This window comes from Oryctolagus cuniculus, chromosome 5 (genome assembly GCF_964237555.1).
Source record: "Oryctolagus cuniculus chromosome 5, mOryCun1.1, whole genome shotgun sequence".
Lineage (NCBI taxonomy): Eukaryota > Metazoa > Chordata > Mammalia > Lagomorpha > Leporidae > Oryctolagus > Oryctolagus cuniculus.
Window position 1 is genome coordinate 157,284,456 of NC_091436.1, and position 26,351 is coordinate 157,310,806.

A 26,351-nucleotide genomic window follows, 5' to 3' on the forward strand; every position below is an offset into this window, starting at 1 on the left:
CCATGGTGATGGTTTGAAAACCTACCAGGGCACTGCTGCTGTCAGGGTCCTGGAACCACTGAGCTAAGCACAGAAAGGGAAAGTGTTCATAAACCTTGTTTTATTTATTTATTTTTTTAAATTTAAGACGCAGGGAGGCAGAGACAGAGAGAGCTTCCACCTGCTGGTACACTCACTCCTCTACTGTGTGCAGTGACCAGGACTGGGCCAAGCCAAAGCCAGCAGCTAACTCCATCGAGGTCTCTCCGTGGGTGACAGGGACCCAGCCACTTGAGCCACCACCACTGCTCCCCGAGCCGCACAGCTGCAGGAAGCCAGAGCCAGGAACCCCAAGCACCCCAACGGGGGACATGGGGTCTGCAGCCACGAGTTCGCCGCCAGGCCGAACGCCCATCAACAGCCACTGAAACAGTAACTTCTGTCTCTTGAATCGGATAGCACGACGGGGCTGTATTAGTGGTTATTTAAAAAGGAACAAACCGTCACCCTTTCCCTATTTTTACAGCCTTCTACTTGACAGCTGTAGTACACACACAGCAGCCTGACTCACGGGCCCGGGAGGTCACACGGGCCACTGCCACGGGCAGGAACTTCCGCAATAACCGCCAGGACCTCATTAGTAACCCAGTCGTCCTCAGTCCGTCCCTGCTTCCAACTCGGACCGCAGAGCGAGCCAGTCTGCAGACGGGCCCCTGGCCCACGGCCGGGCGCCGCCGCAGGCCCCGGACACCACGCACGGCGGCCGGCCCCCCCGCTACGGTGGCCTCCGCATCCACAGCCTTGGCCGACAAAGTCCGGAGCCGGGGAAAGCAGAGCACCCCGAGCTCGCCCCGCCGGGCATCGAGCTGACCGCGGGATCCTCCGGTCTAGCAGCGGGTGGCCACACCGGCCCGGGAGCACGCCCCACAAGCAGAGCTCCCTTACGCGGCCTCTGCGCTTGCGCCTGCCCGCCCTCGCCCCGCCCCCGCGGCCGACGTCACGTCCGGCGGCGGCGGCGCGCGCAGCCTGTGCACCGCCTCCCTGCCCGCGCTCGCCCCCTGACCCTGGGCTGCCCAGACGGCGCCCACCTGCCCGCGGGGGTCGGCGCGCGGGGCCTGGTGTCCGCCGCCTGGCGCGGACCTGCTAGTTGCAGCCCGGTGTGTTTGCTCTGCTAGAGGTGAAGCGAACATCGTAGTGAGAGTGGGACTGGGGTCACGGAGCAGGGTGCGCTTTCCTGCCCCATCAGGTGGACGGACGCTCGCGGGCAGCAGGTGGAACCTGAGTGCCTCATCCAGGGGGACCCCTTGCTAAGGGCAGTCTGAGGACGACTGTCTACACCACGGGGACCGTGTCGCCCTACGGCTGCTCGATGCCTTTAAAAAATAAACCCCCAAACTCGTTCTGTGTTTACTTTAGAATTTTGTTTTGAAAAACTAAACAAAACGTCTGTCCATGAAAAAGCCCTTTAGATTTTTTCTTTCTTTAAGAGAATCCTGTTTGCCGTGGCTGACAGGTTCAGGGGATACCTTCAATAAGCAGTTTCTGCCTTGCGCACGGGGAGGCTGCAGGATTTTTAAAACCTGAGCGCGTAGGGTGGGTTGTTTGTTTTTAAGCGTTTGGGTGAGGTGGTGCAGCTGTTTGGGGTAAATTCATTACATCTTACTGTTCTGGAAATGCCAACCTAATCTGCTCTCCTCTTGATGATTTAGTACTTATTATTTGGGATTTTTGTGAAAGAACCCGAGACAATTAGAGGTTTTTGAGTTCTGTATCATATTTTAAATCATTTTTCTGCCTCTAACTCATCAATTCCCTATATTCCTTTCTCTCTCCTGGTTATAATTTAATGCTGTCTATTGTGGGTTTTGAATTTTGATCATTACATTTGACAGAATTGTTTTAAAGTAAAAAAAAGTGTGGCTTCCCACTTTCACCTAGCTCACTTTTTCACTTTACAAAATGCCCATTTTGGAAAGAAAAGGTAAACAGGGAGAAAATTTAAAGCATGTGGAATCCTGCTACCTCAAGATAGCCATTGTTAACTTGTTGGGATACAATCTTAATTTTTTTTTTTAGTGCATAACTAAACAAAAACTGACTCATAACATTTATAGTTTGTAACCTCTTGTGCCTAATGCATCTTGCCTGTCTTCCATTTTACGTCTTTCTTTGCACATTTATGATGGCTGCAGAGTATTCCACTGTGCTGGGCACTCCAGTGAGTGAGGCTGGGGCCCTCCCCTTGGAGGAGTAAACCTTGAGCCCTCTATTTTAGCAGCCTCCATCTCAGGTTTTTGACCAAGGTGCTTAGGCCTGGTGGAGTAGAATTGTGTTAAAAACGAAGATTTAATATCAAGTCCCTCGCAAGGGCAGTCAGTTTATGGTAGCAAATCAGGTTACTGGGAAGGTGGAGAAGACCACTGAAAATGTGTGCAACTCTTCCTTCTTTTCCTAGGCTCGTCCCTGTCCCCTCCAAGAATGAAACATGACTGAGGACTCTCAGAGAAACTTCCGTTCCGTTTATTACGAGAAAGTCGGATTTCGTGGCGTGGAAGAGAAGAAATCATTAGAGATTCTCCTGAAAGATGACCGCCTGGGTGAGTTTTATAAGTTCAAGATTACTGGTTTGCAGTCACGCCAGATGCTCCAGAGAAAATACTATGTTTAAGACATCCAGAGGCTGGTGCCGCGGCTCAATAGGCTAATCCTCCACCTGCGGTGCCGGCACACCGGGTTCTAGTCCCGGTTGGGGCACCAGATTCTGTCCCGCTTGCCCCTCTTCCAGGCCAGCTCTCTGCTGTGGCCCGGGAAGGCAGTGGAGGATGGCCCAAGTGCTTGGGCCCTGCACCCCATGGGAGACCAGGAGAAGCACCTGGCTCCTGCCATCCGATCAGCACGGTGCACCGGCTGCAGTGGCCATTGTGGGGTGAACCAACGGCAAAGGAAGACCTTTCTCTCTTTCTCACCGTCCACTCTGCCTGTCAGAAAAAAAAAAAAAAAAAAAAAAAGACATCCAGAGCGTTTGTTACTTGCTGTAATTGCTTAGTGACAGCATTTTTCAAATTTATTTTCCCCGGAGAGTCAGAAGTACTTTTAAAGACCTCTTAAGAAGCCAGTTTGTTTTTTTTTTTTTTCTTTTTCAGTTGTGGAATGCTTGTATTTTCTTTGTAATTTCCAGATGTGTCACCAGGGTTTCTGGGTAAATCTGCAGCATCACTTTCTTCTACAGAAATGCGGAGGTTGCACTGTATATTGCCATTCCAGTGTATTTTAAGCCAGCAGTAATAGGCTGACGTTGACCAAATCCCCAAAGCTGGAAGCCTGGCACTCCATCCTGTTCTCCCATTTGGACAGCACAGGTCCAAGCACGTTGGCCACCTTCTGCTGTTTCTCAGGTGCATTAGCAAGGAGCTGGATTAGAAAGTAGAACAGCTGGGATTCGAACCAGCGTCCATGTGGGATACCAGCGTTGCAGGAGGCAGCTTTATCTGCTGCACCACAACACCAGTCCCTACAGAATGCTTTCTAAAGTTTCAAAAACAATTCCCATCTGATCTTTGATCCTCATGCTTTAAGCATGTCTGGCATTACTGTTCTCCTGTGATAAGTAGAAACCCAGCTTATGCTAATTCAGTCAGCTCACTTGACTGCTCTGAGCTTCAGTGTCCATGTCTTCAGAACAATGACTGCCCAAATGAAACAAATCCTGTAATTAGTAACTACGACTGCTGCTGGCCTAGAGAATGTAGCAATATATGCAAAATGCATCTGCCATGCTGTAAATACTGATTTTAAATAACTTTGTTGATGGAAGACCTGGGCTGGAAGTCAGACCAGTATTGCCCTTCCTAAATTTGCTGACCATATGGTAGACTTCCCTGATGAAATGTCTTATCCTACTCTTAGTTTTAAAAAATGAAATGTGGGGCAGGTGTCTGGAGTAGTTCAGGTGCCTCTTAGGACACCTCCACCCCGTATCCGAGTGCCTGGGCTTGAATTCCTCCTAATTCCAGCTTTCTACTAATGTACATCCTGGGAGACAGTGGTGAAGGCTAAGGACACGGGTCCCTGCCATCCTCGTGGGGGACTCAGAGATCCTGGATCCTGGCTTTGACCTGACCCAGTCCCTGTGCTGCAGGTTTGTGGAGTGAAGAAAAGATGTGAGGACCCTCTCTCTGCCTTTCATATAAATATTTTTTTTAAAAAAAGTGAAATGTACTTTTACGTACTGCAGTCTTGGTGTGAAAGCTTTCTTTTTCCTCCTCCTCTAGATATTGAGAAACTTTGTACTTTCAGTCAGAGGTTCCCTCTGCCGTCCATGTACCGTGCATTGGTATGGAAGGTACTTCTAGGTAAGAAACCCGCGAGTAGATTTATCTTCAAAAACCACTGCATAATGGGATCATTTGTCGTCTCATCAGTCAGTAACAGGAGGAATTACATAGGCCCTTTATAGCATGTTGGGTCTTCCTTAAGAGAATCAGTTATTGCTCACCATAAAGGCCTTTAAGAAGCTAACTTCAGGGGTGGGCTCTGGGTACAACATTAGTCACTGTGTGAGACGCTCACATCCAATAACTGAGTGCCTGGGTTCCAGTCCCGGCTCCTTTGCTTCCAGTGTAGCTTTCTGCTCATGGACACCAGGAAGCAGCCAGTGATGGCTCAAGTACTTGGGTCCCTGCCACCCACATGGCAGAACCAGATTGAGTTCCAGGCTCCTGGCTTTGGCCCTGCCCGTCCCTGGCTGTTGTGGGCATCTGAAGAGTGAACCAGCAGATGGCAGATCAGTTTCTCCGTCTCTGCCTTTCAAATAAAATGGAAAAAAATAATCAATAAAAAGATGGTGAGTTCAACAGCAGTACATTAAATATGACTCTGGGAGTCTAAGTTTATTAATGATAGAAGAGAAAGACAAGATTTAGGAGGAGTGTCGGACTGGGATAAGGAACTGGAAATTGACTCCAGAGTCTAGGCTCTGTATAGCCTCAAGTTTACTTGAGGCTTGAATAAGTAAAGTAAAATGTTTTTTATTTGTAGCAAAGCCTTAAACCTTGAAAATGCATTGTCATCATTTTCCAAATCTATTTAACCATGCTACCATTTAAGATTTTATTTACTTGAGAGGTACAGTTACAGAGAGAGGGAAAGACAGAGAGAAATGCCCTCCATCCATTGGTTCACTCCCCAAGTGGCTGCAGTGGACACAGCTGGACCAGTCTGAAGCCAGGAGCTTCCTCCAGGTCTCCCATGGATGTGCAGGGGCCTGGGCCATCGTCTGTGGCTTTCCTAGGCCATAGCAGAGAGCTGGATGGGAGGAGGAGCAGCTAGGACACAAACTGGTGCCCATGTGGGATGCTGGCACTGCAGGTGGAGGCTTAGCCTACTATGCCACAGCGTCGGTCCTGCTACCATTTATCATGAAGATTCTTAGAGCCAGCATTATGCAGAGAAAATCTGATGAAATGATGAAATGCTTGTTTTCCCTACTTCTTGCTCCTAATGAATGAGGATACAAATGCCCAGAGACCAAAATATGCTTGTGAGAGTCCTGGTATTATAAGTTCTGAGATTAGAGCCCAGGCTTACCAAAGGCCTGCCAAGTGGTCTTTCTACCATGTCTTCTTCATGCCATAAAAAAGATAAGTTTTTGCTGGAACTCCATCCTGGTCTCCCACTTGGGTGGCAGGGGTTCAGGCACTTGTACCATCTTCCTCTGCTTTCCCAGGCATATTAGCAGGGAGCTGGATCAGAAGTGGAGCAGCCAGGATTCAAATTAGCACTCTGACATGGGATGCCGGTGTCACAGGTGGCGGCTTAACCTGATGCAACACAGTGGCAGCCCATATATTGAGAGCTCCCTAAAACAGAATCTCTGTAGTAATAAAGATTTGTGTGAATTCTGGTCTAACTGTGACAGGCTGCTTTTCATAGGGTTCTCTTTATCAGAGGAAGGATTTGGATTGGAGTCCCAGTACTCTTCTCTTTTTCTCTGTGTCTCTGTGTAGGGATCCTGCCTCCACACCATGAGTCCCACGCCCAGGTGATGATGTATCGCAAGGAGCAGTACTCTGACGTCCTTCACGCCCTGAAGGTCATTCGCTTTGTCAGTGATGCCACACCCCAGGCTGAGGTCTATCTCCGCATGTATCAGCTGGAGTCTGGGAAGCTGCCTCGGAGCCCCTCTTTCCTGCTGGTTGGTCGCTCAGTTCTTGACCATTTCATCTTTGCAGTTTTTGACTGCTTCCTGTTTTGAATTGAAACTTTTGGTGACTCTTATCACTAGGATAAAAATAATATATCTTTACCTGACATTGATAGCCCTGAACGACCTGCTTTATATTTTCAAGATTATTTATTTGAAAGGCAGAGTTATAGAGAGAGAGAAGGTGAGACACAGAAAGATCTCCCATCCACTGGTTCACTCCCCTGATGGGCCAGGAACTTCAACTGGGTCTCCCATGGAGATGACAGAGGCCCAGGTGCTCAGACCATCTCTCCTGCTTTCCCAGGCACATTAGCAGGGAGCTGCATTGGAAGTGGAACAGCTAAGACAAGAACCAGCACCTGTATTGGGTGCTGTGCATTGCAGACCCTGGCTTACCCCACTGTACCACAAAGCCAGCCCCTGCTTTGTTTTTCGAAAGTGTTTTATTTTGAAATATAGTGATGTACTGCTTAACATGGGAGTACATTCTGAGAAATGCATTGTTTGTCCTTGTGCAAACATCACACAGGAGTGGGTGTCTGGCCTAGCAGTTAAGACCCTGCTTAGATGCCTACAGCCCATATTGGAGTGCCTGGGGTCAAGTGCTAGCTCTGCTTTTGATTCCCACTAAATGCTAATGTGTTTCTTTCCTGGGTTCCAGTCCCAGTTGGGGCGCCAGGTTCTAGTTCCAGCTGCTCCTCTTCCAGTCCAGCTCTCTGCTATGGCCTGGGAAGGCAGTGGAGGAAGGCCCAAGTGCTTGGGCCCTGCACCCGCATGGGAGACCAGAAGGGAGCACCTGGCTCCTGGCTTTGGATTGGCATAGCACGCCGGCCATAGTGGCCATTTGGGGGGTGAACCAACGGAAAGGAAGACCTTTCTCTCTGTCTCTCTCTCTCTCTCACTAACTCTGCCTGTCAAAAAAAATAAATAAATAAAAAATAAAATAATGTGTATCTCGGAAGGCAGCAGGTGATGGCACAAGTATTTGGGAGACCCAGCCTGGGTACCTGTTTCCTACCTTTGGCATGGACCAGCCTCAGTTGTTGCCAGTATCTGAGGAGTAGAACAGCAGACAGGAGTGCACTCTCTTGCTCTCTCTCGCCACCTTTCAAATTATATATATATATATATATATATATATATATATATATATAAAAATATGCACAGTTTTTAAAAAAATATTTATTTGAAAGGCAGAGTTACAGAGAGGCAGAGGCAGAGAGAGAGAAAGGCAGGTCTTCCATCCGCTGGTTTACTCCCCAGATGGCCGCAATGGCTGGAGCTGTGCTGATCTGAAGCCAGGAGCCAGGAGCTTCTTCCAGGTCTCCCACGTGGGATCAGGGGCCAAGGACTTGGACCATCTTCTGCTGCTTTCCCAGGCCATAGCAGGGAGCTGGATCAGGAGTGGAGCAGCCGGGATTAGAACCTGTGGCCATATGGGATGCTGATACTGCAGGCTGCGGCTTTACCTGCTACGCCACAGCGCCGGCCCCCATACGTACATTTTAAAAACACAGGGGCCGGCGCTGTGGTGCAGCAGGTTAATACTCTGGCCTGGAGTGCTGGCATCCCATATGGGCGCCAGTTGGAGACCTGGTCGCTCCACTTCCTATCCAGCTCTCTGCTATGGCCTGGGAAAGCAGCAGAAGATGGCTCAAATCCTTGGGCCCCTGCACCCATGTGGAAGACCCAGAAGAAGCTCCTGGCTCCTGGCTTCGGATCAGCACAGCTCTGGCCATTGTGGCCATCTAGGGAGTGAACCAGCGGATGGAAGTCCTCTCTCTCTGCCTCTCCTCTCTCTATGTAACTCTGACTTTCAAATAAATAAATAAATCTTGGAAAAAAAAAAAAAAACTTCAAAGGGGCCAGCACTGTGGCCTAGTGGGTAAAAGCTGCCGCCTGCAGTGCCAGCATCCCATACCGTCACCAGTTCGAGTCTCAGCTGCTCCACTTCGATCCCACTCTCTGCTGCTGTGGCCTGGGAGGGAAGTGGAGGATGGCCAAGTCCTTGGGCTCCTGCGCCCATGTGGGTGACCCGGAAGAAGCTCCTAGATTCAGATCAGTGCAGCTCCAGCCATTGCAGCCCTCTGGGGAGTGAGCCAGTGGATGGAAGACATTCTCTCTCTCTGTCTCTCTGCCTATCAAATAAAATAAATAAATCTTTAAAAAATAAAAAAAACCCACATCATAGACCATGCTTATTGAAACTAATCCAGCTAAGGCATCACAAGGCAATTGACTCCTCTTGGACCACCATCATCTACATGGTCTTTCACTGACTGAAACATCGTTATGCAGTGGTATGTGACTGTAATTTCAAACTGTGAAAAGCCGGCAAGAATGCGGGCCCAGAGTCCTCACTGCTTAACATTTTATGACAGTGGCTTCGTCACTTTTCCTGTGTATGTACAGATAATTATTTCTCTAAACCATTTGAGAGTGAGGTGCAGAGGTGATGGCCCTTTCCCTCAGACTCTTTTAGTACCTACTTCCTAAAGACAAGGACAGTCTTGTAGACAGCCATGATACAGTCATCAAAACCAAGAGGTTAACACTGAGACAGTATTGAGTCTAGGGACCCATGCAGATTTGACCAGTGGGCCCAGTGATGCTCTTTATCACAAAGAAACCAACAGTGGAATTTCTGCTTGATGATTCTTGGATTATAAGTTACACTGCCTCCCACTGCTCTAATCTCCTTTGATCTGGAACAACTCCCTTGTCATTTTTGAGGAGTGCAGGTCAGTTATCTGTAGAAAGGCCCTCAGTGTGCTTGTCTGGTGCTTCCTCCTCATTATTCACTTTGGGCTGGGCCATCTCACAGATGCTGCCGCCTCCTCCTCAGTGTGTCTCCCCAGCAGGTGCATGGTGTGGAGCTGTCCCACGAGAGGCACTTGGTCAAGAGGTGCCCACTGGGACTTTCCACTGGAAAGTTACATTTTCCCCTTTGTAATATCTATTTCCCTTTGTGGGGAGGTACTTTAAAACCACCATGTAAACGTTTTATTCCCTATTAAACTTGCACTCATGAGTTTTACCATTCACTGATGATTTTTAAAAAATTAAATTTTTTATTTAAAAATTTTGGAAACAGAGAAAAGTTGCAAAGGCAGTAGTACAGTGTCCCTGTGTACCATGCATCCTCTGATGTTATATATTACATGCACAAAAATGATCACAACCAGAAAATGAGCATTGATACAGTGTGTGAAACTAATCTATAGATATTACTGAAATTTTGCTAATTGTCCCAGGGATGCCCTGGTTGGGATCCAGGATCTGATTTCTGGATCACACATTACACTTAGTTGCCATGTCTTAGTCTCCTGTAATCAGGCATAGTTCCTCCCTCTTCCTCTACCTTCCATGACTTTTGAAAAGTGCTGGTCAGTGGAGCGCTGCTCAGTTTGGGTTTGTCAGGTTATTCCTTGTGATTGGAATCTGGTTATGCATTATTGGCAAGAATCCTTCAGGACCATGCTATTACTATTGCCACTAGCTTTGATCTCTTGGTTAAGGTGGTGTTTGCCAGGTTTCTCCACTGTAAGCCTACTCACCCCCTCCTCCCCTGTAATTAATAAGTAACTTGTAGGGAGGTACTTTGAGACTGCATAAATATCCATCCACTAACGATTCTTGCCTGAAACTATTTGTACTCTACTTGTTGCCAAATGGTGATTTTCCAGCTCTTGCCTGTATTACTTGGTGTTCTTCTGTAAAGAAGTTTCCCTTCTCCATTTGTTTGTTTGTTTCTAGCAGTATGAATGTAGGATTCCTTTCTTATTCAGTGGCCTACAGTCCATTACTGCCATTCTCCTTAGTGTTCAGTGTGTCCCAGATTTGGCTCTTTGGGGTCCCTTTGGACTGATGGTTGTCTCTTTTTTGACAAGTTTACATCATTTTGAGTGTTCTTGATGCTCTGGTACAAGGTACTACAGACTTATCTTGTGCTTTCTCTCGTGCAGCCCTGGGGTCAGCCATTTCTTGTCGGAATGGAGTGTGGTACTCAAGAGCCAAGAACAGGGCACGAGATGTGCTCGCTGCTGCTGGGCAGTCGTTGCTTCCGGGCCCTTGCAGTGGAGCTGGGCAGTATAGGAGTATGCTTCAAAACGTTTGTGGAAATGTTATAAAAGATAAGTTTCTTAGGACTAGCATTTGTGATGTAGTGGGTAAAGCCGCCACCTGCAATGCTGGCATCCTGTATGGGCATCAGTTTGTGTCCGGCTGCTCCACTTGCAATCCGGGTCCCCACTAATGACCTGGGAAAAGCAGTGGAGGATGGCCCAAGTGTTTGTGCTCCTGTCACCCATTAGGGAGACCTAGATGAAGCACTTGGCTCCTGGGTTTGGCCTGGCTCAGCCCTGGCTGTTGTGATCACCTGGGGAGTGAACCAGCAGATGGAACATCTGTCTCTGTCTCTTTGCCTTTCAAATAAATAAGATTTTTTTAAAAAAGTTTCTTTGGTACAAAAAGTTTTGAAATCCATGCATACACAGGGCCTTCAAATAGCTCACTGAAGGAACTTATACTATGGCACAGTGAGTTGAGCCATTACTGTCACTTTGGCATTCCATATTGGAGTACTGGTTTGAGACCCAGCTGTTCCACTTCTTTTTTTTTAATATTTATTTATTTTATTTGAAAAGCAGAGTTATAGAGAGGCTGAGGCAGAGTGGGGGGAGAGGTCTTCCATCTGCTGGTTCACTCCCCAGATGGCCACAACAGCCAGAACTATGCCTATCCAAAGTCAGGAGCCAGGAGCTTCTTCGGTGTCTCCCACGTGGGTGCAGGGGCCCAAGGCCATAACAGAGAGCTAGATTGGAAGTGGAGCAGCCAGGACTTGAACTGGTGCCCATATGGGAGGCCTGCACTGCAGGCAGCAGCTTTACCTGCTATGCCATAGTGCTGGCCCCTGCTCCACTTCTGATCCAGCTCCCTGTTAATGTGGCTGAGAAAGCAGCAAAAGATGCTGCCACCTATGTGGGAGACCAGGATGTAGTTCTTGAGCTAGCCCAGCCCTGACTGCTGCAGCCATCTGGGGAGTGAACAAGCAGATGGAAGATCTATTCCTCTCTCTCTTTACTGTCACTCTGCCTTTCAAATAAATAAACAAACATTTAAAAAAAAGCTCATGGAAAATGCATACTATGAAGAAACTATGCATGGGTTTTATAATTTTTTGGTACTAGAATAAACTTACCTTTTCATTCCATTTTTCCGTGAACTTTTTTTTTTTTTTTTTTTGATAGGCAGAGTTAGACAGTGAGGGAGTGAGAGTGAGAGAGAGAGAGAGAGAGAAAGAGAAAGGTCTTCCTTCCGCTGGTTCACTCCCCAAATGGCCGCTACAAGCCAGGAGCCAGGTGCTTCCTCCTGGTCTCCCATGGGGTGCAGGGCCCAAGCACTTGGGCCATCCTCCACTGCCTTCCAGGGCCACAGCAGAGAGCTGGACTGGAAGAGGAGCAACCGGGACAGAATCCAGCACCCCGACCGGGACTAGAACCCGGTGTGCCGGCACCGCAAGGTGGAGGATTAGCCTAGTGAGCTGCGATGCTGGCCGTCCATGAACGTTTTGAAGTCCCGCCCTATGTATATAGATCCATACTCACACCATATTCATATACATTTGTATACATTTATGTATTTGTCTCTATACACTGAGAGTCCTGGGCTCACACGGATGCATCCCATTCCCATGATTCCAGCCTTCAGTTTTCCAGATTTGCAGCTCCCTCTCTGACAGCTGCAATGTGAAGAGGCTCCCACTCTCCTCATCATAGTTACTTCTCTGCTTATTCCTCTCAGAGTACCCAGCACTCCCAGCCACCTGTGGTCCTAGCCTGTAGGCCTTCGGGGCCCTTTGTCCCTGACCCTTTAGGACTAGTCCCTGGCTGCTGCCCGTTTCAGTACCTTCCTAGCCTTGACCTTGCCTCAGCTTCTGCCTCCTTTTGGGTCTTATGTCCCTCCCCAGCTTCATCCCAGCAGGCCTTATGCTGCTTTTCTCTTTTTAAAATATGAAAGGCAGAGAGACAGAGGGAAAAGAGATTTCCTGTCTACTGGTTTACTCTCAAAAGATTTACAACATCTCGGACTGGGCCAGGCCAAAGCCAGGGACCCAGAACTCAGTCCAAGTCTCCTGCGTGGTGACTGGGGCCCTGAGTACTTGAGCCATCCTCTGCTGCTTCCTGGGGTGCACAGCAGGATGCCAGCCTGGAAGCAGAGGAGCCTGGACCCAAAGCAGGCAGGCACTCTCAGACAGGATGTGCGTGTTCCATGCAGTGACTCGACCACCGTGCCATGTGCCTTCCCCGCAAATTTATTTTTACTGCAGATTGGGCTTTGAGTTTTTCAGGTTAATGACATGGCACCCCTGAATAGCTAGTAAAAATCATCCACTTAAGTCTTCCCAGGGAAAATCCCTAAAAATAAGTGGAATTCTTCAGTCTCCTTTAAATTTCACTTATTTCACTTACCTAGGGTTTCCTAGGTCCTGACATTACATATTAGATAATGTTAGATACTCTGTTAATGTGAGAGATTATGGCTTCTGCCTCACCCCTGCCCTGAGCCAGATTCTGCTCTGTAGTCAAGGGCAGATGAAGCCTGGATGTGTGTCCTTGGCTCTGCCACCCCACGTCTCCTCCATCGCCAGCCCCATCAGCCTCATTTTCTTTGCCTTTCCTAAGGGTGCGACAGTGCTCAGTGCGGGGCCGGGCAGAGTCCTCCGAAGGGCCTGGTGCTTTCCCCTGACCTGTCAGAGAGGCCCTGCACAGTCCTGGAAGGGATGCTCTGCTTTCCTTCCTCATCACTAAGATGCTCAGGGAGATTTACTTCCTCTAATTCTAACTCTGTTATTCTTGACCTTTCACAGAATATTATCAAGTTGAAAGATGGCCTAGGAAGTAAATGCTTTATTAAAATAGGAATTTTGATTTAACTTGGGACTTTTTAGGGGAATCGAAAGATTCTTCTTAGTTTCTTTTCATCCTTAAAATCCTTCAGCTGTTAAAACCTGGGTGAAAACAGAAAGCTTTTTGTATATAATATGATGTTTGAAAAGAGATTTTCTGTATTTGAAAATATTTTTTCAAATAAAGTCCAGTCTTTTACGATTTCTCTGTTGAAATTTACTTGAGGTTTACACTGTATTGATTTGAGGCTTGAGAAATGTCATACTTCTGATTTCTAAAATCCTGATTCTAGGTCCATTTTAATTTTTTAAAGATAGAACAAAATCTGTTTGCTTAAAGGTAGAATACCATTCAAAAAATCTCTTAACTGCTTCAAGACAGAACAAAATCCTAAAAGTACGTGTGAGTGCTTTGAAATGTTTTATTATTCCTTTTGGAGTCCTTCAATATTTGTAAATCACTGTACCGGCAGGTGTCTGTAGTTACTGCTTGTGCTCTGCAAGGCCACGGAGACTGTCTTGGGGTGGAGAGTCACTACCTTTTTGAGGGTTTATGCAGACCGACCGTGTGATTGGCCAGTGTCAGCAGTTGGAGAAGCTCTGCATACACAGCCCAAGACCTCACGGTTCACAACGCGCACTGATTCGGATCGATTTCTCTCCCTTGCTCTTTGGTGATGGGCTTTGTGTTTTGATCCCATTTTTTTAGTTCCACTTCTTTAAAATTTAGAGGGTAGGTTTAATTTTTTATTAGAGAAATGTGTATTTGGGTCTTCTGCTGCATGTCTCTTAAGATTTTTTATGGATCTTTCAGGAGCCGGAAGACGAAGTGTTTCTTGCTATTGCTAAAGCCATGGAAGAGATGGTGGAAGACACTGTTGACTGTTACTGGATCATCCGATGCTTTGTGAACCAACTGAAGAACAAGCACCGGGATGCTTTGCCCCAGTTGGTGAGAGGTGGTTTGCTTGTGGCTGTTTCAGGGTGGGTTATGGCCCTGCAGGTTTCCAGGACCACAACCGTGAATGGAACCTCTATAGTAGGGCACATGTTTTCTCTAAGAGGCCACACAGTAATTACTTCCAGCTTGGTAGGCCAGATGGTCTCCTTGGCAACCACTTGACTTGACTGATGGACACAAAAGAAACCAAAGACAATGCATAAAGGAATGGTCATGGTTTCATGGCTGGATTGGCCCTGGTGCAGGCTGAAGTTTTCCAAACCCAGCCCTACAATATTTCTCATCCTTGTCTAGAATCCACTGACTTATCTAGAATGATCCCTTGATATTAGCACAGAAGCTTCTTTGTTTGCTGTCACATAACCAGAAGTCCCACGGTAAGAAAGTCTAGAACTGGGGAGACAGCACCATGGTATGGCCCAGGCCCGACTCCCATTTGTTTCCCAGCATTCTGAGGTATGATCCTTCCTCTCATGCTCATCAGGTGGCTGCTGGAGCAACAGCCATGCCATCTGTGTCCTGGGCAGAATGGAAGAGAAGTGCAAACCTGAGTGTGGAAGGAGTAAGAGGGCCAGGCCCATCAAGTCTGTCACCAGCAGCAAGCTGTCCTTCTGCACATGTCTTAGTGGTCAGGACTGTGACACCTGGCACATTGTGATCGCCCATCAAGGCAGGAATTCCATTTGGGAAGGAGGGGCGTGGATGCGAGTCTGGCAGCTGCTGGTTCTCCACGCCCTGCCGTGAGAACCCAGGTCATTGAATGGTGCTTGCTTCAAGGCAGAAGGCAGTCTTCTTGCCATTCTCTTTCCTCAGCATTCTTGCCTCTTAGTAATATCATTAATACAAACGAGCCTGTCCTTTTTCTTAAGTCATGGAGTTGTTTCATGGGAACACTGCTGCGAGTGGTACTTGCGTGGAGGTGGGATGAGGGCAGCCACAGGGCAGGTGAGCACTGGGGGTCACTGTCCTGACTGTGTCAGCTACTCCTAGAGCAGTGGGCAGGCCCCTCGGGCTTAGCAGAGCACCCACGAGAGCAGTTTTTATGTAGTTCACAAAAAGTAAAACTTGGCTTTTAAGATTTCGAAATTTGATCCACTTAGTTGATTTCAATAAAAATAACTTCAGCATGGAAGTGGAGCATAAGTAAATGTGATGTTACTTGCCTAACTAAATCAGGAGATCTCAATTATGCTGTGATTTAATTAGTACGTCTTCATTAATGCTGGAGTAAGTCCTATTTTCACAGTTTATGCCATGCTTAAAAAATGCATTCTTTATTTTGGGTAATTTAAGTAGTGGACAAATGTATTCTCCAAAGAAGTGAATCAGTCAGATGAATGTAGGGGGTCTCCTTGGATCGGACTTGGCCCCTCTGAGAAGTAAATATTGTCACCAGCTTTGTGTGTTTCTAGACACTTTCACATCATGTATGTATAATTAAAAAAAAAAAAACCACAAATGGTATCATACTTGACATATGACCTTACGTTTTGTTGTTTTAAACCTAATGACTTGGAAAACTTCCTAGAGCGGGACAGATAAGTCAGCAGATTGTAGTCCTGACTTCCATTAGCCACTTGGGAGGTTTCAGAGATGACCATCATGTTTCTTCCTCCACCCAGACCAGATTGGGGGGGGGGGGGTCGGGGGGCCAGAATTGGAAGTTTTTAAAAGCTCCAGGCAATTCTGAAGCATAGCTTGGGTTGACAGCCACTCATTTAGAACCACTTCTTAAAAAAAAAGTATTCCTAGTATTTCCTGTTCTGAGTTTGCCTTAATTAAAATGAGCAGACCTCTGGGAGAGTTGCCACTCCCTGGAACACATTTCCTGTAAGGTGCCTGTAAGGCAATGCTTGAATGTAGGGGAGACACGTTTGAAATCTGTTTATTTTTGACATACTTGAATTCTTAACTGCCAGGTTGTCTGTACACAGGCCATATCAGTTCATGCTGCTCCCAAGAGATTATGATTTTTTGTTTGTTTTCCACCCCATTGCCAGTACTTGATGGTATCAATCTCTTGAATTTTTGTCCATAATGAACATGGTATCTTCTTTTAATTTCCATAGCTGCAGTTTCTAGTTAAATCAATCATTTTCCATAATTCTGTTATTTTGTTTTTTGTTTGTGAAAGTTTTCTGTATACCTTGGGCACTTACTTATCCCTTCTCTGCTGTATGTGTCGACCATACTGTCTCCCTCTCTTGCACAAAGATTTTAAGGTTTGTTATCACGGGATTTGTCAACATTTCCCTTTAGCTTCTTTTTTTGTATTTTAGTTAATGAGCCCTTTCCAACCTGAAGACAAAAGAATGTTTCACCCTACTTTTCAAACTGTTTACACATTTTAAATGTAGCTCTGTAGCATATCAGGGCCTTGTCTTTGCCATCACTGTCAGATATAGGTGGATTTTACTCCTCCTCATGTCCTGCCACCCCACAGCTCCTGCCAGCCCCCCTTCTTTCTCCCCCTCTGGTGAGCCTGTTACTGAGAACCTGCTTCTTGGCAGGCAAAGCTAGTCTGGCCTTGGTAACGAGCTGCTTCATTTAGGCGTATTCCCTGTTTTTACGGGGAGTAACCTGCCCCAGGCCACACAGTGAGCAACTCAACACCACTCATTTGTTGATTCTTTTCATCCTGCACATATGAAATGCTACCTTTATCATGCACTGGTTTTCTATCCATACAGCCATGAATCACTTAACAACAGGGATACGTTCTGAGAAATTTCTGTCATGTGAACATGCTAGAGTACATATATACAAACTAGGACAGCCAGGACATTCCTAGGCAATGTAGTTGTAGGGGTCACACATGCAGTGCACTGTTAACTGAAACACTATGTGACATGTGACCATGTCTGTATCCCTTATGGCACTCTTTTCACTAAGCTATGTGTCTATCCCTGAGCCGATACCACACAATTTAATAACAGTTTCTAGTATATTTTGATAGCTGGGAGGCAGGATATCCCTTAGAGTTCTTTAAAAGTATCTTGGCTAGGGGCCACCGTTGTGGCACTGTGCATCAAACAGCTACTTAGGATGCTGGCATCCAGTATCACAGCGTGGGTTGAGTCCCCACTGCTTTACTTCCCATCCAGCTCCCTTTTAATATGCCTGGGAAGGCAGTAGATGATGGCTCAATTACTTGAGCCCCCTGCCACTCAGGTGGGAGACCCAGATGGAGTTCCTGGCTCCTAGTTTCAACCTGTCCATGGCTGTTATCAGCAATTGAGGAGTGAACCAGCAGTTAGAAGATCTCTTTCTCTGCTTTTCAGGTAGATTAAACATTCAAAAAATATCTTGGCTATTCTGGAACTTTTCTTTTTAGAAATGATTTTGACAGTCAGCAAGATGCTTTATGTCCCTTAAACATTCATTTCTTCATCTTTAAAAATAGTATATTTTAATATGTACTTTATAGTACCTAGATCATAGTTTCAAATTGCATAACATTTTCAAAACAGTGCAGAATGGATGGGAAAAGCTGAATTCCATTTGTGCTGCTCTTGGATTTAGGCATCTGGTAATTTGCTTAAATTTTTCTCTATAAGCCATGTTAGTCTATTTAAAATTTTTTTTACTGTTGTATAATCTCTTCTTTTTAGCTTGTTGTTCAAGTGGAGCGTCTGTAATCTCGCTTGTTAGCTTGCCATATTTCTATAGTTTGACCAGATAAGGTTTTTATCACAAAGTATAGGTTGCTTTATAGTTCTAGGGGAATATGTGTGTGATAGATAGTGATAGACTTTTCTTTTTTGGATTTGTTATTTGAAAGAAAGAGAGAGGGAGTGAGAAAATGAATCTTTTATCTGCTGGTTCACCCCCCAAATGCCTATAACAGCTGGTGCTGGGCCATTCCAAAGCCAGGAGCCAGGAAATCCATCCAGATCTCTCATGTGGGTGGCAGAAACCCAAGTACTTGGGCCATCTTCTGCTGCCTTCCCAGGTGCATTAGCAAGGAGCTGGCCTTGAAGTAGAGCAGCTGAGACTTGAACCAGTGCTGATACGGGATGTTGGCATGGCAAGTGGTTGCTTAACCTGCCGTACCATAACGCAAGCCCCAGAGATAGATTTTTTAAAATAAATATTTATTTATTTACCTATCAAAAGACAGAGAGAGGGAGCAAAAAGAGAGCTTCCATCTGTTGGTTATTCCCCAAGCAGCCACAAAGACCAGGGCTGGGCCAGGCCAAAACCAAGAGCCTGGAACTCCATCCAGGTCTCCCATGTGGATGGCAGGGGTCTAAGCACTTGGCCGTCTTCTGCTACCTTCTCGGGCACATTAGCAGGAAGCTGGGTCAGAAGTGAAGCAGCCAGGACTTAACTGGTGCTGGGATGCTGGAATCACAAGCACGATTTAACCTGCTGCACCACAACACCGGCCCCTAATCAGAAGGAAAGAGTGCCTTTGAGTGATGGTGCCCTCCTTGTGCTGGGACATTCTGCTTCCTACCATTGTGTTGGAACGTCTCTCCTTGCAAGGGTTTTACAACTGTCCCTGACAAGGTTCTGTTGCCAAGAATGCTTCTGTTGGCAGCTTCAGTTGTGGACCCAGTTTTTCCTTAAACTATCCAAAACTTAAGTGTGTTTAGTCATTAGAGAGCTTTCTGTTATTGGAAAAAATTTTTAAAATCTATCCTAAAGAGAGGGTGTGTGTGTGTGTGTGTGTGTGAGAGAGAGAGAGAGAGAGAGAGAGAGAGAGAGAGTTTTTTAAACAGGCACTATTAGCAACCAGACTTTTCCTATATTTAATATAAATTCCTCTTAGGGTAGCAAAGTCCCATTTTCGTCAGATTTGGCCTGCTGTTAATGATGTGTATTTTCTTTATAAAGTAAGAACTGGGGTCATTAACATATTGTAAATAACCCAGATGTTTAGCAGTAAAATGTGTAATGGTGCCTAAAATAAATAACATCTGTCATTTGCTTAGTATAACACCAGACAATATAAATATGATCTTTTCCCATTTAAAAACCTAGCTGCATCACATTCTTAGATCAGGCACTAATGTACAATACTCATTTCTATCCACTCTGTTTTTATTTGATATATGCTGGAGATCAAAACACTGTAGTGTGTAGATACTTTTTATTGCTTTTCATAGCTGCATACTACTCCACATAGTGTGTGTATGTGTGTGTGTGTGTAAAAGGGGAATTTTAAAAGTTAGTGGAAAAATGGAATGAATGGTTTAGTTATTTTGGTGCAAACAGTTTTGAAATCCATGCATAGTTCTTCAAAATGGGCATTTCCCATGAACTGTCTGAAGTTCTCTTGTGTATATACACCCAGTTTTGTTCAGCCTGTCCTCTGTTGGCCAGGTGAGGTATTTCCAGTTTTTTCACTATTACAAAGTGTTGCAGATGAACAGCTTTTTGCATGTATTTTTTCATGTTTGCCAGTGTACTTCTGGAATAGATTCCCTGGATTAGATTGGCTGGATCAGGTGGAACATGCATGTGTTATTTGCTAGGTATTCCCAGAGTCTCCTTTGTAGAGCATCCTCCTGTGTTCTCAGAACCAACAGAGCATTTCTCTACAACTTGTTTGCCTGCATTCTTGCTAGCATAAGTTTTTAGGTTTTTAGATTCCTGCCACTTTCATAGGTAAATGATATTTCAGTGTAGTTTTAGGTTGCATTTATTTTATTGTAAGCAAGATTGAGCTTTATTTCATATGGATAACAGCTATGTGTTTGTTTTTTTTTTTGCTACAGAGTTCTTGGATTTTTTTCTTCTGTATTTTCTAGCAGCTCTATTTAGGGATATTAACCCTTTAAAGTTGTTTAATAATCTGAGAAAGTATATATAATTTGTTGAGTACCAAAAACAAAACATTAAATTAAGTATTCAGGGCACGTTCAGTTTTCCAGCAGATTCTCATGCACATTTATGTTAGGTAAGGAGTTCATTCTTGAGACGTCTGAGGTCGGCACTGGATGCAGTGGTGCTCAGTACAGGGCAAGCATACGTGTGGCCAGAGACTGGACAGTCACCACTGTCTTATCTTGACCCCCCCCCCCCCCAAGCCCCACTCCATTTCTTTGGTTTTGTCCTCCTCTTTCCCCTTTTATACTATCTAAAGAATCTACCACCCTAGACCCTTCTTGTCTCCACAGGACAACTGAATTTTGTTTTGGACTTTTGTTGAAGAGTAGAATCTGGCTAGCATGGTTAGTGTCAGAGTGACCGAGCTTCTCATTGCCTGGGGCTGTCCAGCTGTAGCTCTGAAGAGTCCTGTGTCTTGCGAATCCCTCAGGCCCAGAGGGTTGGTCACTCTGGTCAGTGCTGACCTAGGAAACTGTTGTGTCACAAATGACTTGGAAGATTCTGAAGTTTTGTTTTCTAATACCACCTCAGATTCAGTATATAAACTTTTCCCATGATAGGTTGTAATAGCAGGTGATGTTATGTCCTAGGAAATGAGTGATCTCTCTTCCTGTCTAATCCATAGCCAAAGGCTTTTGAACAGTACTTGAATCTGGAAGACAGCAGACTGCTGGGTCACCTGAAGACGTGTTCTGCAGTGTCCAGACTTCCTTATGATCTCTGGTTCAACAGGTGCTTTGCAGGATGTTTGCCCGAGTCCAGTTTGCAGAGGCAAGTATTGCTTCCACAGTCCTTGAAGGGCTGGAGTCAGAGAAGCACCTGGCCTTTCCCACGGCTGCCCCTCACCAGATGAATTTGCTGGAGAACACCACAGCGATTTGGAGCTCACTTCTCTGGCAGCCACCGTTACAGCCCATGGTTTTGCTTGTGATTGAATACACAATTGGAAGAGTGGAGAGCCTTGTGTGTTAGTTGCCGTACATGGCCACACCCGAAAATAGTTTAAATAATCCTGAGCTCCTCTTTACCAGAAATGTCATAGATCCCAGTCCAGCAAAAACCTGGGTATGTCTTTGTTTCATCATGGTATCTTTAAAGGAGCCAAAAGCAGTTAAAGAGACTCCAACTTAGCTCCTCCAGTTTCAGACGTGTGTTTTATGGTATTACTGAATCTTGGCCCCGTGTCTCCAAGACTTGATAATGCAGCTGAAAACTGAACAACATATGTAGAACATTCCAAGACAATACGTCACTAAGCGTACATAATTACCAACTTTAAGAGTTACAGGCATTACTCAGAGTCATTATTTTAGAGTGGTTGCAGATGAATTACTAGCTCCTTCAGCCCTTACAGAAGTCTAAGGGCTTTGTCCCAGAATCACTGTATTTATCTCCTTTCATAAGCTCCTTAGTCTGCAATTGTTAGCATTATTGGATATCAGTGAGATACAACTTTGGCTTAGGACTTTGCTTTTCCTTCTCTCAAAATGCCAGGTTTGCACCATGAGGGAATAGGCATTTGGTCATTTATAGCACAGAAGTAATTTTTAGTGAATTTCTTTTTTCCTACTTACGCTGAACATACCCAGAATAAATTTCAAATGGTTCATGTATTTTTAAAAAAAATACTTATTTTATTTCAGAGCAGAGAGAGCGAGCTCCCAAATGCCCATAATGGCCAGGACTGGGCCAGGACCAAAGCCAGGAGCTAGGAACTTAGTGCAGGTCTCCCCCACGGGTGGCAGGAACCCAACTACTGTAGCCATCACTGCTGCCTCCCAGGGTCTGCATTAACAGGAGTTCAACCCAGGGCTGGGACTCAAACCCAGGAACTCTGATGTGGGAAACAGGAGTTTCAGCTAGATCTTAATCACTAGGCCACATGCTCTCCCTTGGTTGGTTCTGGTTCTTATTTTACAGTAGTTTTTCTCTGAAGCTTATACAGTCAGCTCTGCTTGTCTGTGGATTCAGCCAGCTACAAATCAGATTTGAATAAAAAAATAAATTATGCAATAATAAAAAAATAATACAAATAAGAAACACTGGTAACTATGTAGCATTTACACTGTATTGGATATGAGTAACCTAGTGACGTTTAAGGTATTTAGGAGGATGTGTTTGGGTTAGCAATTACTACATTACAACATTTTTGTAAGGGGTTGGGGCATCTGTGGGTCTTGCTAATTGATGTGCACCTTGATACTGAGGGATGACTAAAAATAGGAGTAATCTTATTTTGTAATTTGAGATGTCTATGTAGGTAAACACAAATTTCAAACGTAATTTGATTCTATCTTCTTATTTTTGTAGGGTTTGGGATAAAGTTGTTAGTGGATCCTGTAAGATCCTGGTTTTTGTGGCTGTGGAAATTTTATTAACGTTTAAAATAAAAGTAATGGCACTGAACAGTGCAGAGAAGATAACACAGTTTCTGGAAAACGTAAGTGTGCTTGATTCGATTTGGTTTCAGATCTGGAAATGAAGTCAGAGTAGCCAGCCAGATCTTCCTGTTGCAATAAATTATTTCAGAGAAACAGTACATTCTAGTTTTATATGATACTTAGCATGTTTCCCTTGAAGACTTTTGGCTTAAAGTTGCCCTGTGGATGCGAGTTAGCCCCCTCTTTGGGTGATTCAGCTGCGGGAATGTGCCCGGGTGGGAACAGCCCCTCTCTCCCTCGGGACTGCCTGCAAGCCCATCAGGAAGAGGAAGAGGGGAGACTGCTGTAGTGTTTGTTAGCAGAGAAGGAATCCTGACATTCTGAGATTTTATCACCTACACTCCCCCTTTTTTAAGATCTTAATTGGTTTTATTGTTTGTTTATTCTAGAATTGGGCAACATTCATTGCGTAAGATAGAATGAATGTTCCCTGTACACCCTTTCATTTCTGTTGCTGTCTCCGGTGTCACCCCATCGGGTCTGTTAATGGCTTGAAGTGTTCACTTGATGTTTGCTGAACAAGGCCTGAGTGCATCAGGCTCGGCTCTGTCTCTTACACCACGCTTCACCAAGGAAGAGGCAGAGTAAGGAGGCCTGTGCCTGAACGGTTCCATGGGACCTGCTCTTTTGTTTTGTGATTATTTGAACACTGGCCTGGTAAATAATAAATACCACGTGAATGTGCACTGAATGCATGCATTAGCATTACTGTCAGCATTGGTGGCTCCCAGGGCCAGGGCCTGTGCTCAGTGCTTTTCCTTGGCTGTCTCATGTCATCTCAGAAACAGTACTGTGAAGTCAGTCATTTCTCCTGCTTTATCCTGGGCCGCTGACCTCCAGGTCACATAAGGTCACCTGCCCAGGGGTGCAGAGTTAGCAGGCAGTGCAGGACTGAACATGGGCAGTGTGACCCGGAACTCCGCACGAGTGTGCTGAGGTGGCAGGAGAAACAAGCCGTTTGTGCGCGTTCAGAACAGTGAAAACTATGCAGATGAGGTCTGTGAAGGAAGACACTGCACTGCCCTTGTAACCACTGAACTCTCACGAACCTGGGCTTACTCCTGCAGATTCCCCAGGACAGCTCGGATGCCATCGTGAGCAAGGCCATCGACCTGTGGCACAAACACTGTGGGACCCCAGTCCATTCAGCCTGATCTGGTCACTTCCAGAGTCACGGCCGGCCAGCCCACCATGCATAGTGTGTTCGCGTCACGTGATCTGCGAGACTGATGGAAAATACTCGTCTTGCTCTGGTGCTTAAAGTGTGATTTCTTTCCAGTAAAATTATTTAATTAAGATGCCTGGTCTTGCTGTGTTGTGGAGTGGCATTTTTCAGGTACACAGAAGTACAAAGTTCACCTCTGACCAGCATTTTGTTAGAAAGCAGCTTGGTCAGGGTGGGTGGGTGCCTTGCACAGTGCATCACCACGCCGGCCCTGCCTCTAATCAGCACCCAGCTAGTTACTTTCTAAGTGCTATTTATGGAACAAACGGCAACTTCCTTTCTTGACACCACATCTTTGCAGAACTTGTGCAGAACTGATTTAAGCTGACTGCCTTCTCAGGTATCACCTGCTAAACAGGCTAAAAACAGCCCTCACAATTTTGTTTTCCCCTGTGCCTAGTGAAAAGAAACCATGACTGAATAAAGTGTGTCTGAAATTAGCCACTAGGACAGAGTCCTGGTTTGCTGTTTGCACGCCTGCATGCTGCTTCCTGCTGGGGCACTGAAAGCCGATGGCCTTCAGGTTATACTCTGTCACACAGCAGTGGGAGAGATGGCAGGCTACGGCTAACAGCTAATGGTTCCGGGTCATGCTGTGCTGCCTAGTGACTGCTGTTCACCGACAGGTGCGGGCTTGGAGACTGGTGAATGAAATGGGGCACTGTGTTGGACATCCTCAGCTGTTCCAATCCAAGAGGCCGAGCCTCGAGTTGGATTCTCCATCCCAGTAAGAGGAGAGAGACAGCAAAACAGGAGGGAGTTGTGATTCTGGGAGTTCAATCCCTAATTTAGGAAATACGTGTTGGGAACGCATGTGAAGCCAAGTCCGTGCCCGAGTGCCTCTGATGTGCATTTTGTCAGGCCCAGTGTCTCTCAGAGCTCACAGTGCCTCTGCCAAGATTCCATCACGAAATCCTGGGAGTGGCACAAGCTCAACCCAAGCCGAGCTGAGCCCCTACATCACAGGCTGAAGTCACCCCTACAGTTAATATCGCCATGCTAGCTTTTGTTGTGTGAGCTTCACAGCAACCAGAAGGCCCAGATTAAATGATACCCCATCTCGCCATAGACCCCAGACAGATGGAGCCTGTCTGCCATTACAAAAGAAACAGGCTGGGGGCCTGTCAGCACTGATCAAGCCAAGGGAGGCCGTCCCCACAGGAGCTGATCCACAGGCTCAGCCTTCTGCGTTCTAAGACGCACTGCCCTGATCCGTCAGGGAGTTCAGGACTTGGGCGACAGCACTCTGACTCCTTGCTCTGTGAGCCTTCTTCCACCATTCCAGTGTCAGTAATTGACCTGCTCCGTGTTGGGTGAGAGGACCAAGTTTTGGGGGTCCTGTAGTGATTCCTCTGAACACTTTTGGGGATTTTCTATAACAAGGTCATGGAGAAGTTACAGAAACCACCAGGTACTTCTGTAGGGTAACATATGAATATTTAATTTTATAAAAAACAAAAACTCCACTCAGAGGCAAGACGTCTATCTACAGTAAATACTTCTAAAAAAGGGACTTGCTGGGGTCAGTGTTGTGGTGCATTACGGCTAAGCTGCTGCCTGTAACACTGACATCCCAGAGTAGAGCACTGATCCGAGTACTGGCTGTGCCACTTCTGATCCAGCTCTCCACTAATTCACCTGGGAAAGCAGCAGGTGATGGCCCAAGTGACTGGGCACTGCCACCCATGTGGGAGACCTGGATAAAGACTGTGGCTCCTGGCTTTGGCCTGGCCCAGCCCCAGTTGTTGTGGCCATCTAGGGAGTGCACAAGCAGATGGAAGATCTCTCTGCTTTTCAAAGAAACAGATAAAGAAAAAATTGCTTGCTGCCAACCATTTATTTTATTCAATGCTCACCTCTGCCCTTGAAGAACTTGCAATCCAGGTGGGGACACAAGAAAAAAAAACACAACATGGAATCCCTGCCCCAGTGATCACCTTTCTAGTGACCTTGGAGATGTGTGGCATTCCTAGGGAGGTCCTTGAACAAAAGCAGTGCTGCTGCTGTTTAATCTATCAGCTGCACGTCATTTGCACAACTATTAAGAAAAACAGAAATGGCCAAGTTAAGGGATTTTATCGGACAGCAGCAACTGAAAGTCAGAGGATCATTTAGATGTGTGCGCTCCCCCAGCTCAGCCTCGGTGCCTCTGAACAAGTGTGAGAGGAGGCGCTGGAGGGCTGGAGCTACTCTTACTTCACTGTTGTGGGGTTCAGATGACCTGAACTAGAAGACTGTCACTGTACAGCAGGGGATCCAGAATTAATTCAGCTATCCTTTAGTATCCAGGACCTCTCCCACCATGCCAGCATCCTTCGGGGGCTCAAGTCCCTTATATAAAACGGTGCAGTGTTTATGTATAACTGGTGCACACCCTCCTGTATACTTTTTCTTTAAAGATTTATTTATTATTTGAAAGAGTTACAGAGAGAGATTTTTAATCTGCTGGTTTACTCCCCAGATGGCCGCAACAGCTGGGATTGGGCCAGGTTGAAGCCAGGAGCTTCTTGCATGTCTCCCATGAGGGTGGCAGGGTTCCAACCACGTGGGCCATCTTTTGCTTCTTTTCCCATGCTATTAGCAGGGAGCTGAATTAGAAGTGGAACAGCTGGGACGTGAATCGGTGCCCATATGGGATGCCAGTGTTGCAGGCAGCGGCTTAACCTGCTCGGCCACAATGCTGTATGCATTAAATCGTCTCTATGCTACTTATAATATCGAAGACATCATAAACTGAGTAAACAGGTCTGAACTGTATTGTCTAGAGGACGACAAGAGGAGTCTCTATTGCTCAGTAC

At 46.1% G+C, this 26,351-nt stretch overlaps 1 protein-coding gene across 10 annotated transcripts; it reads left to right on the forward strand.

The window, feature by feature from the left end:
- Positions 1 to 968: 968 nt before the first annotated feature.
- Positions 969 to 23,624, forward strand: TBC1D7 (TBC1 domain family member 7). Of its 10 annotated transcripts, none has more exons than XM_008262399.4 (8): positions 969 to 1,156; positions 2,435 to 2,576; positions 4,251 to 4,331; positions 5,985 to 6,172; positions 13,906 to 14,043; positions 20,513 to 20,658; positions 22,198 to 22,327; positions 23,396 to 23,624. In XM_008262399.4, the coding sequence occupies exons 2-8, from the start codon at positions 2,465 to 2,467 to the stop codon at positions 23,480 to 23,482; spliced, it is 882 nt and encodes a 293-aa protein (XP_008260621.2). In that variant the 5' UTR covers positions 969 to 1,156; positions 2,435 to 2,464; the 3' UTR covers positions 23,483 to 23,624. The 10 variants fall into 10 exon arrangements, with proteins under 10 accessions (XP_008260621.2, XP_008260623.2, XP_069930493.1 ...); XM_008262401.4 differs by having other exon boundaries at positions 985 to 1,136; XM_051855101.2 differs by having other exon boundaries at positions 1,003 to 1,250.
- Positions 23,625 to 26,351: the final 2,727 nt, after the last annotated feature.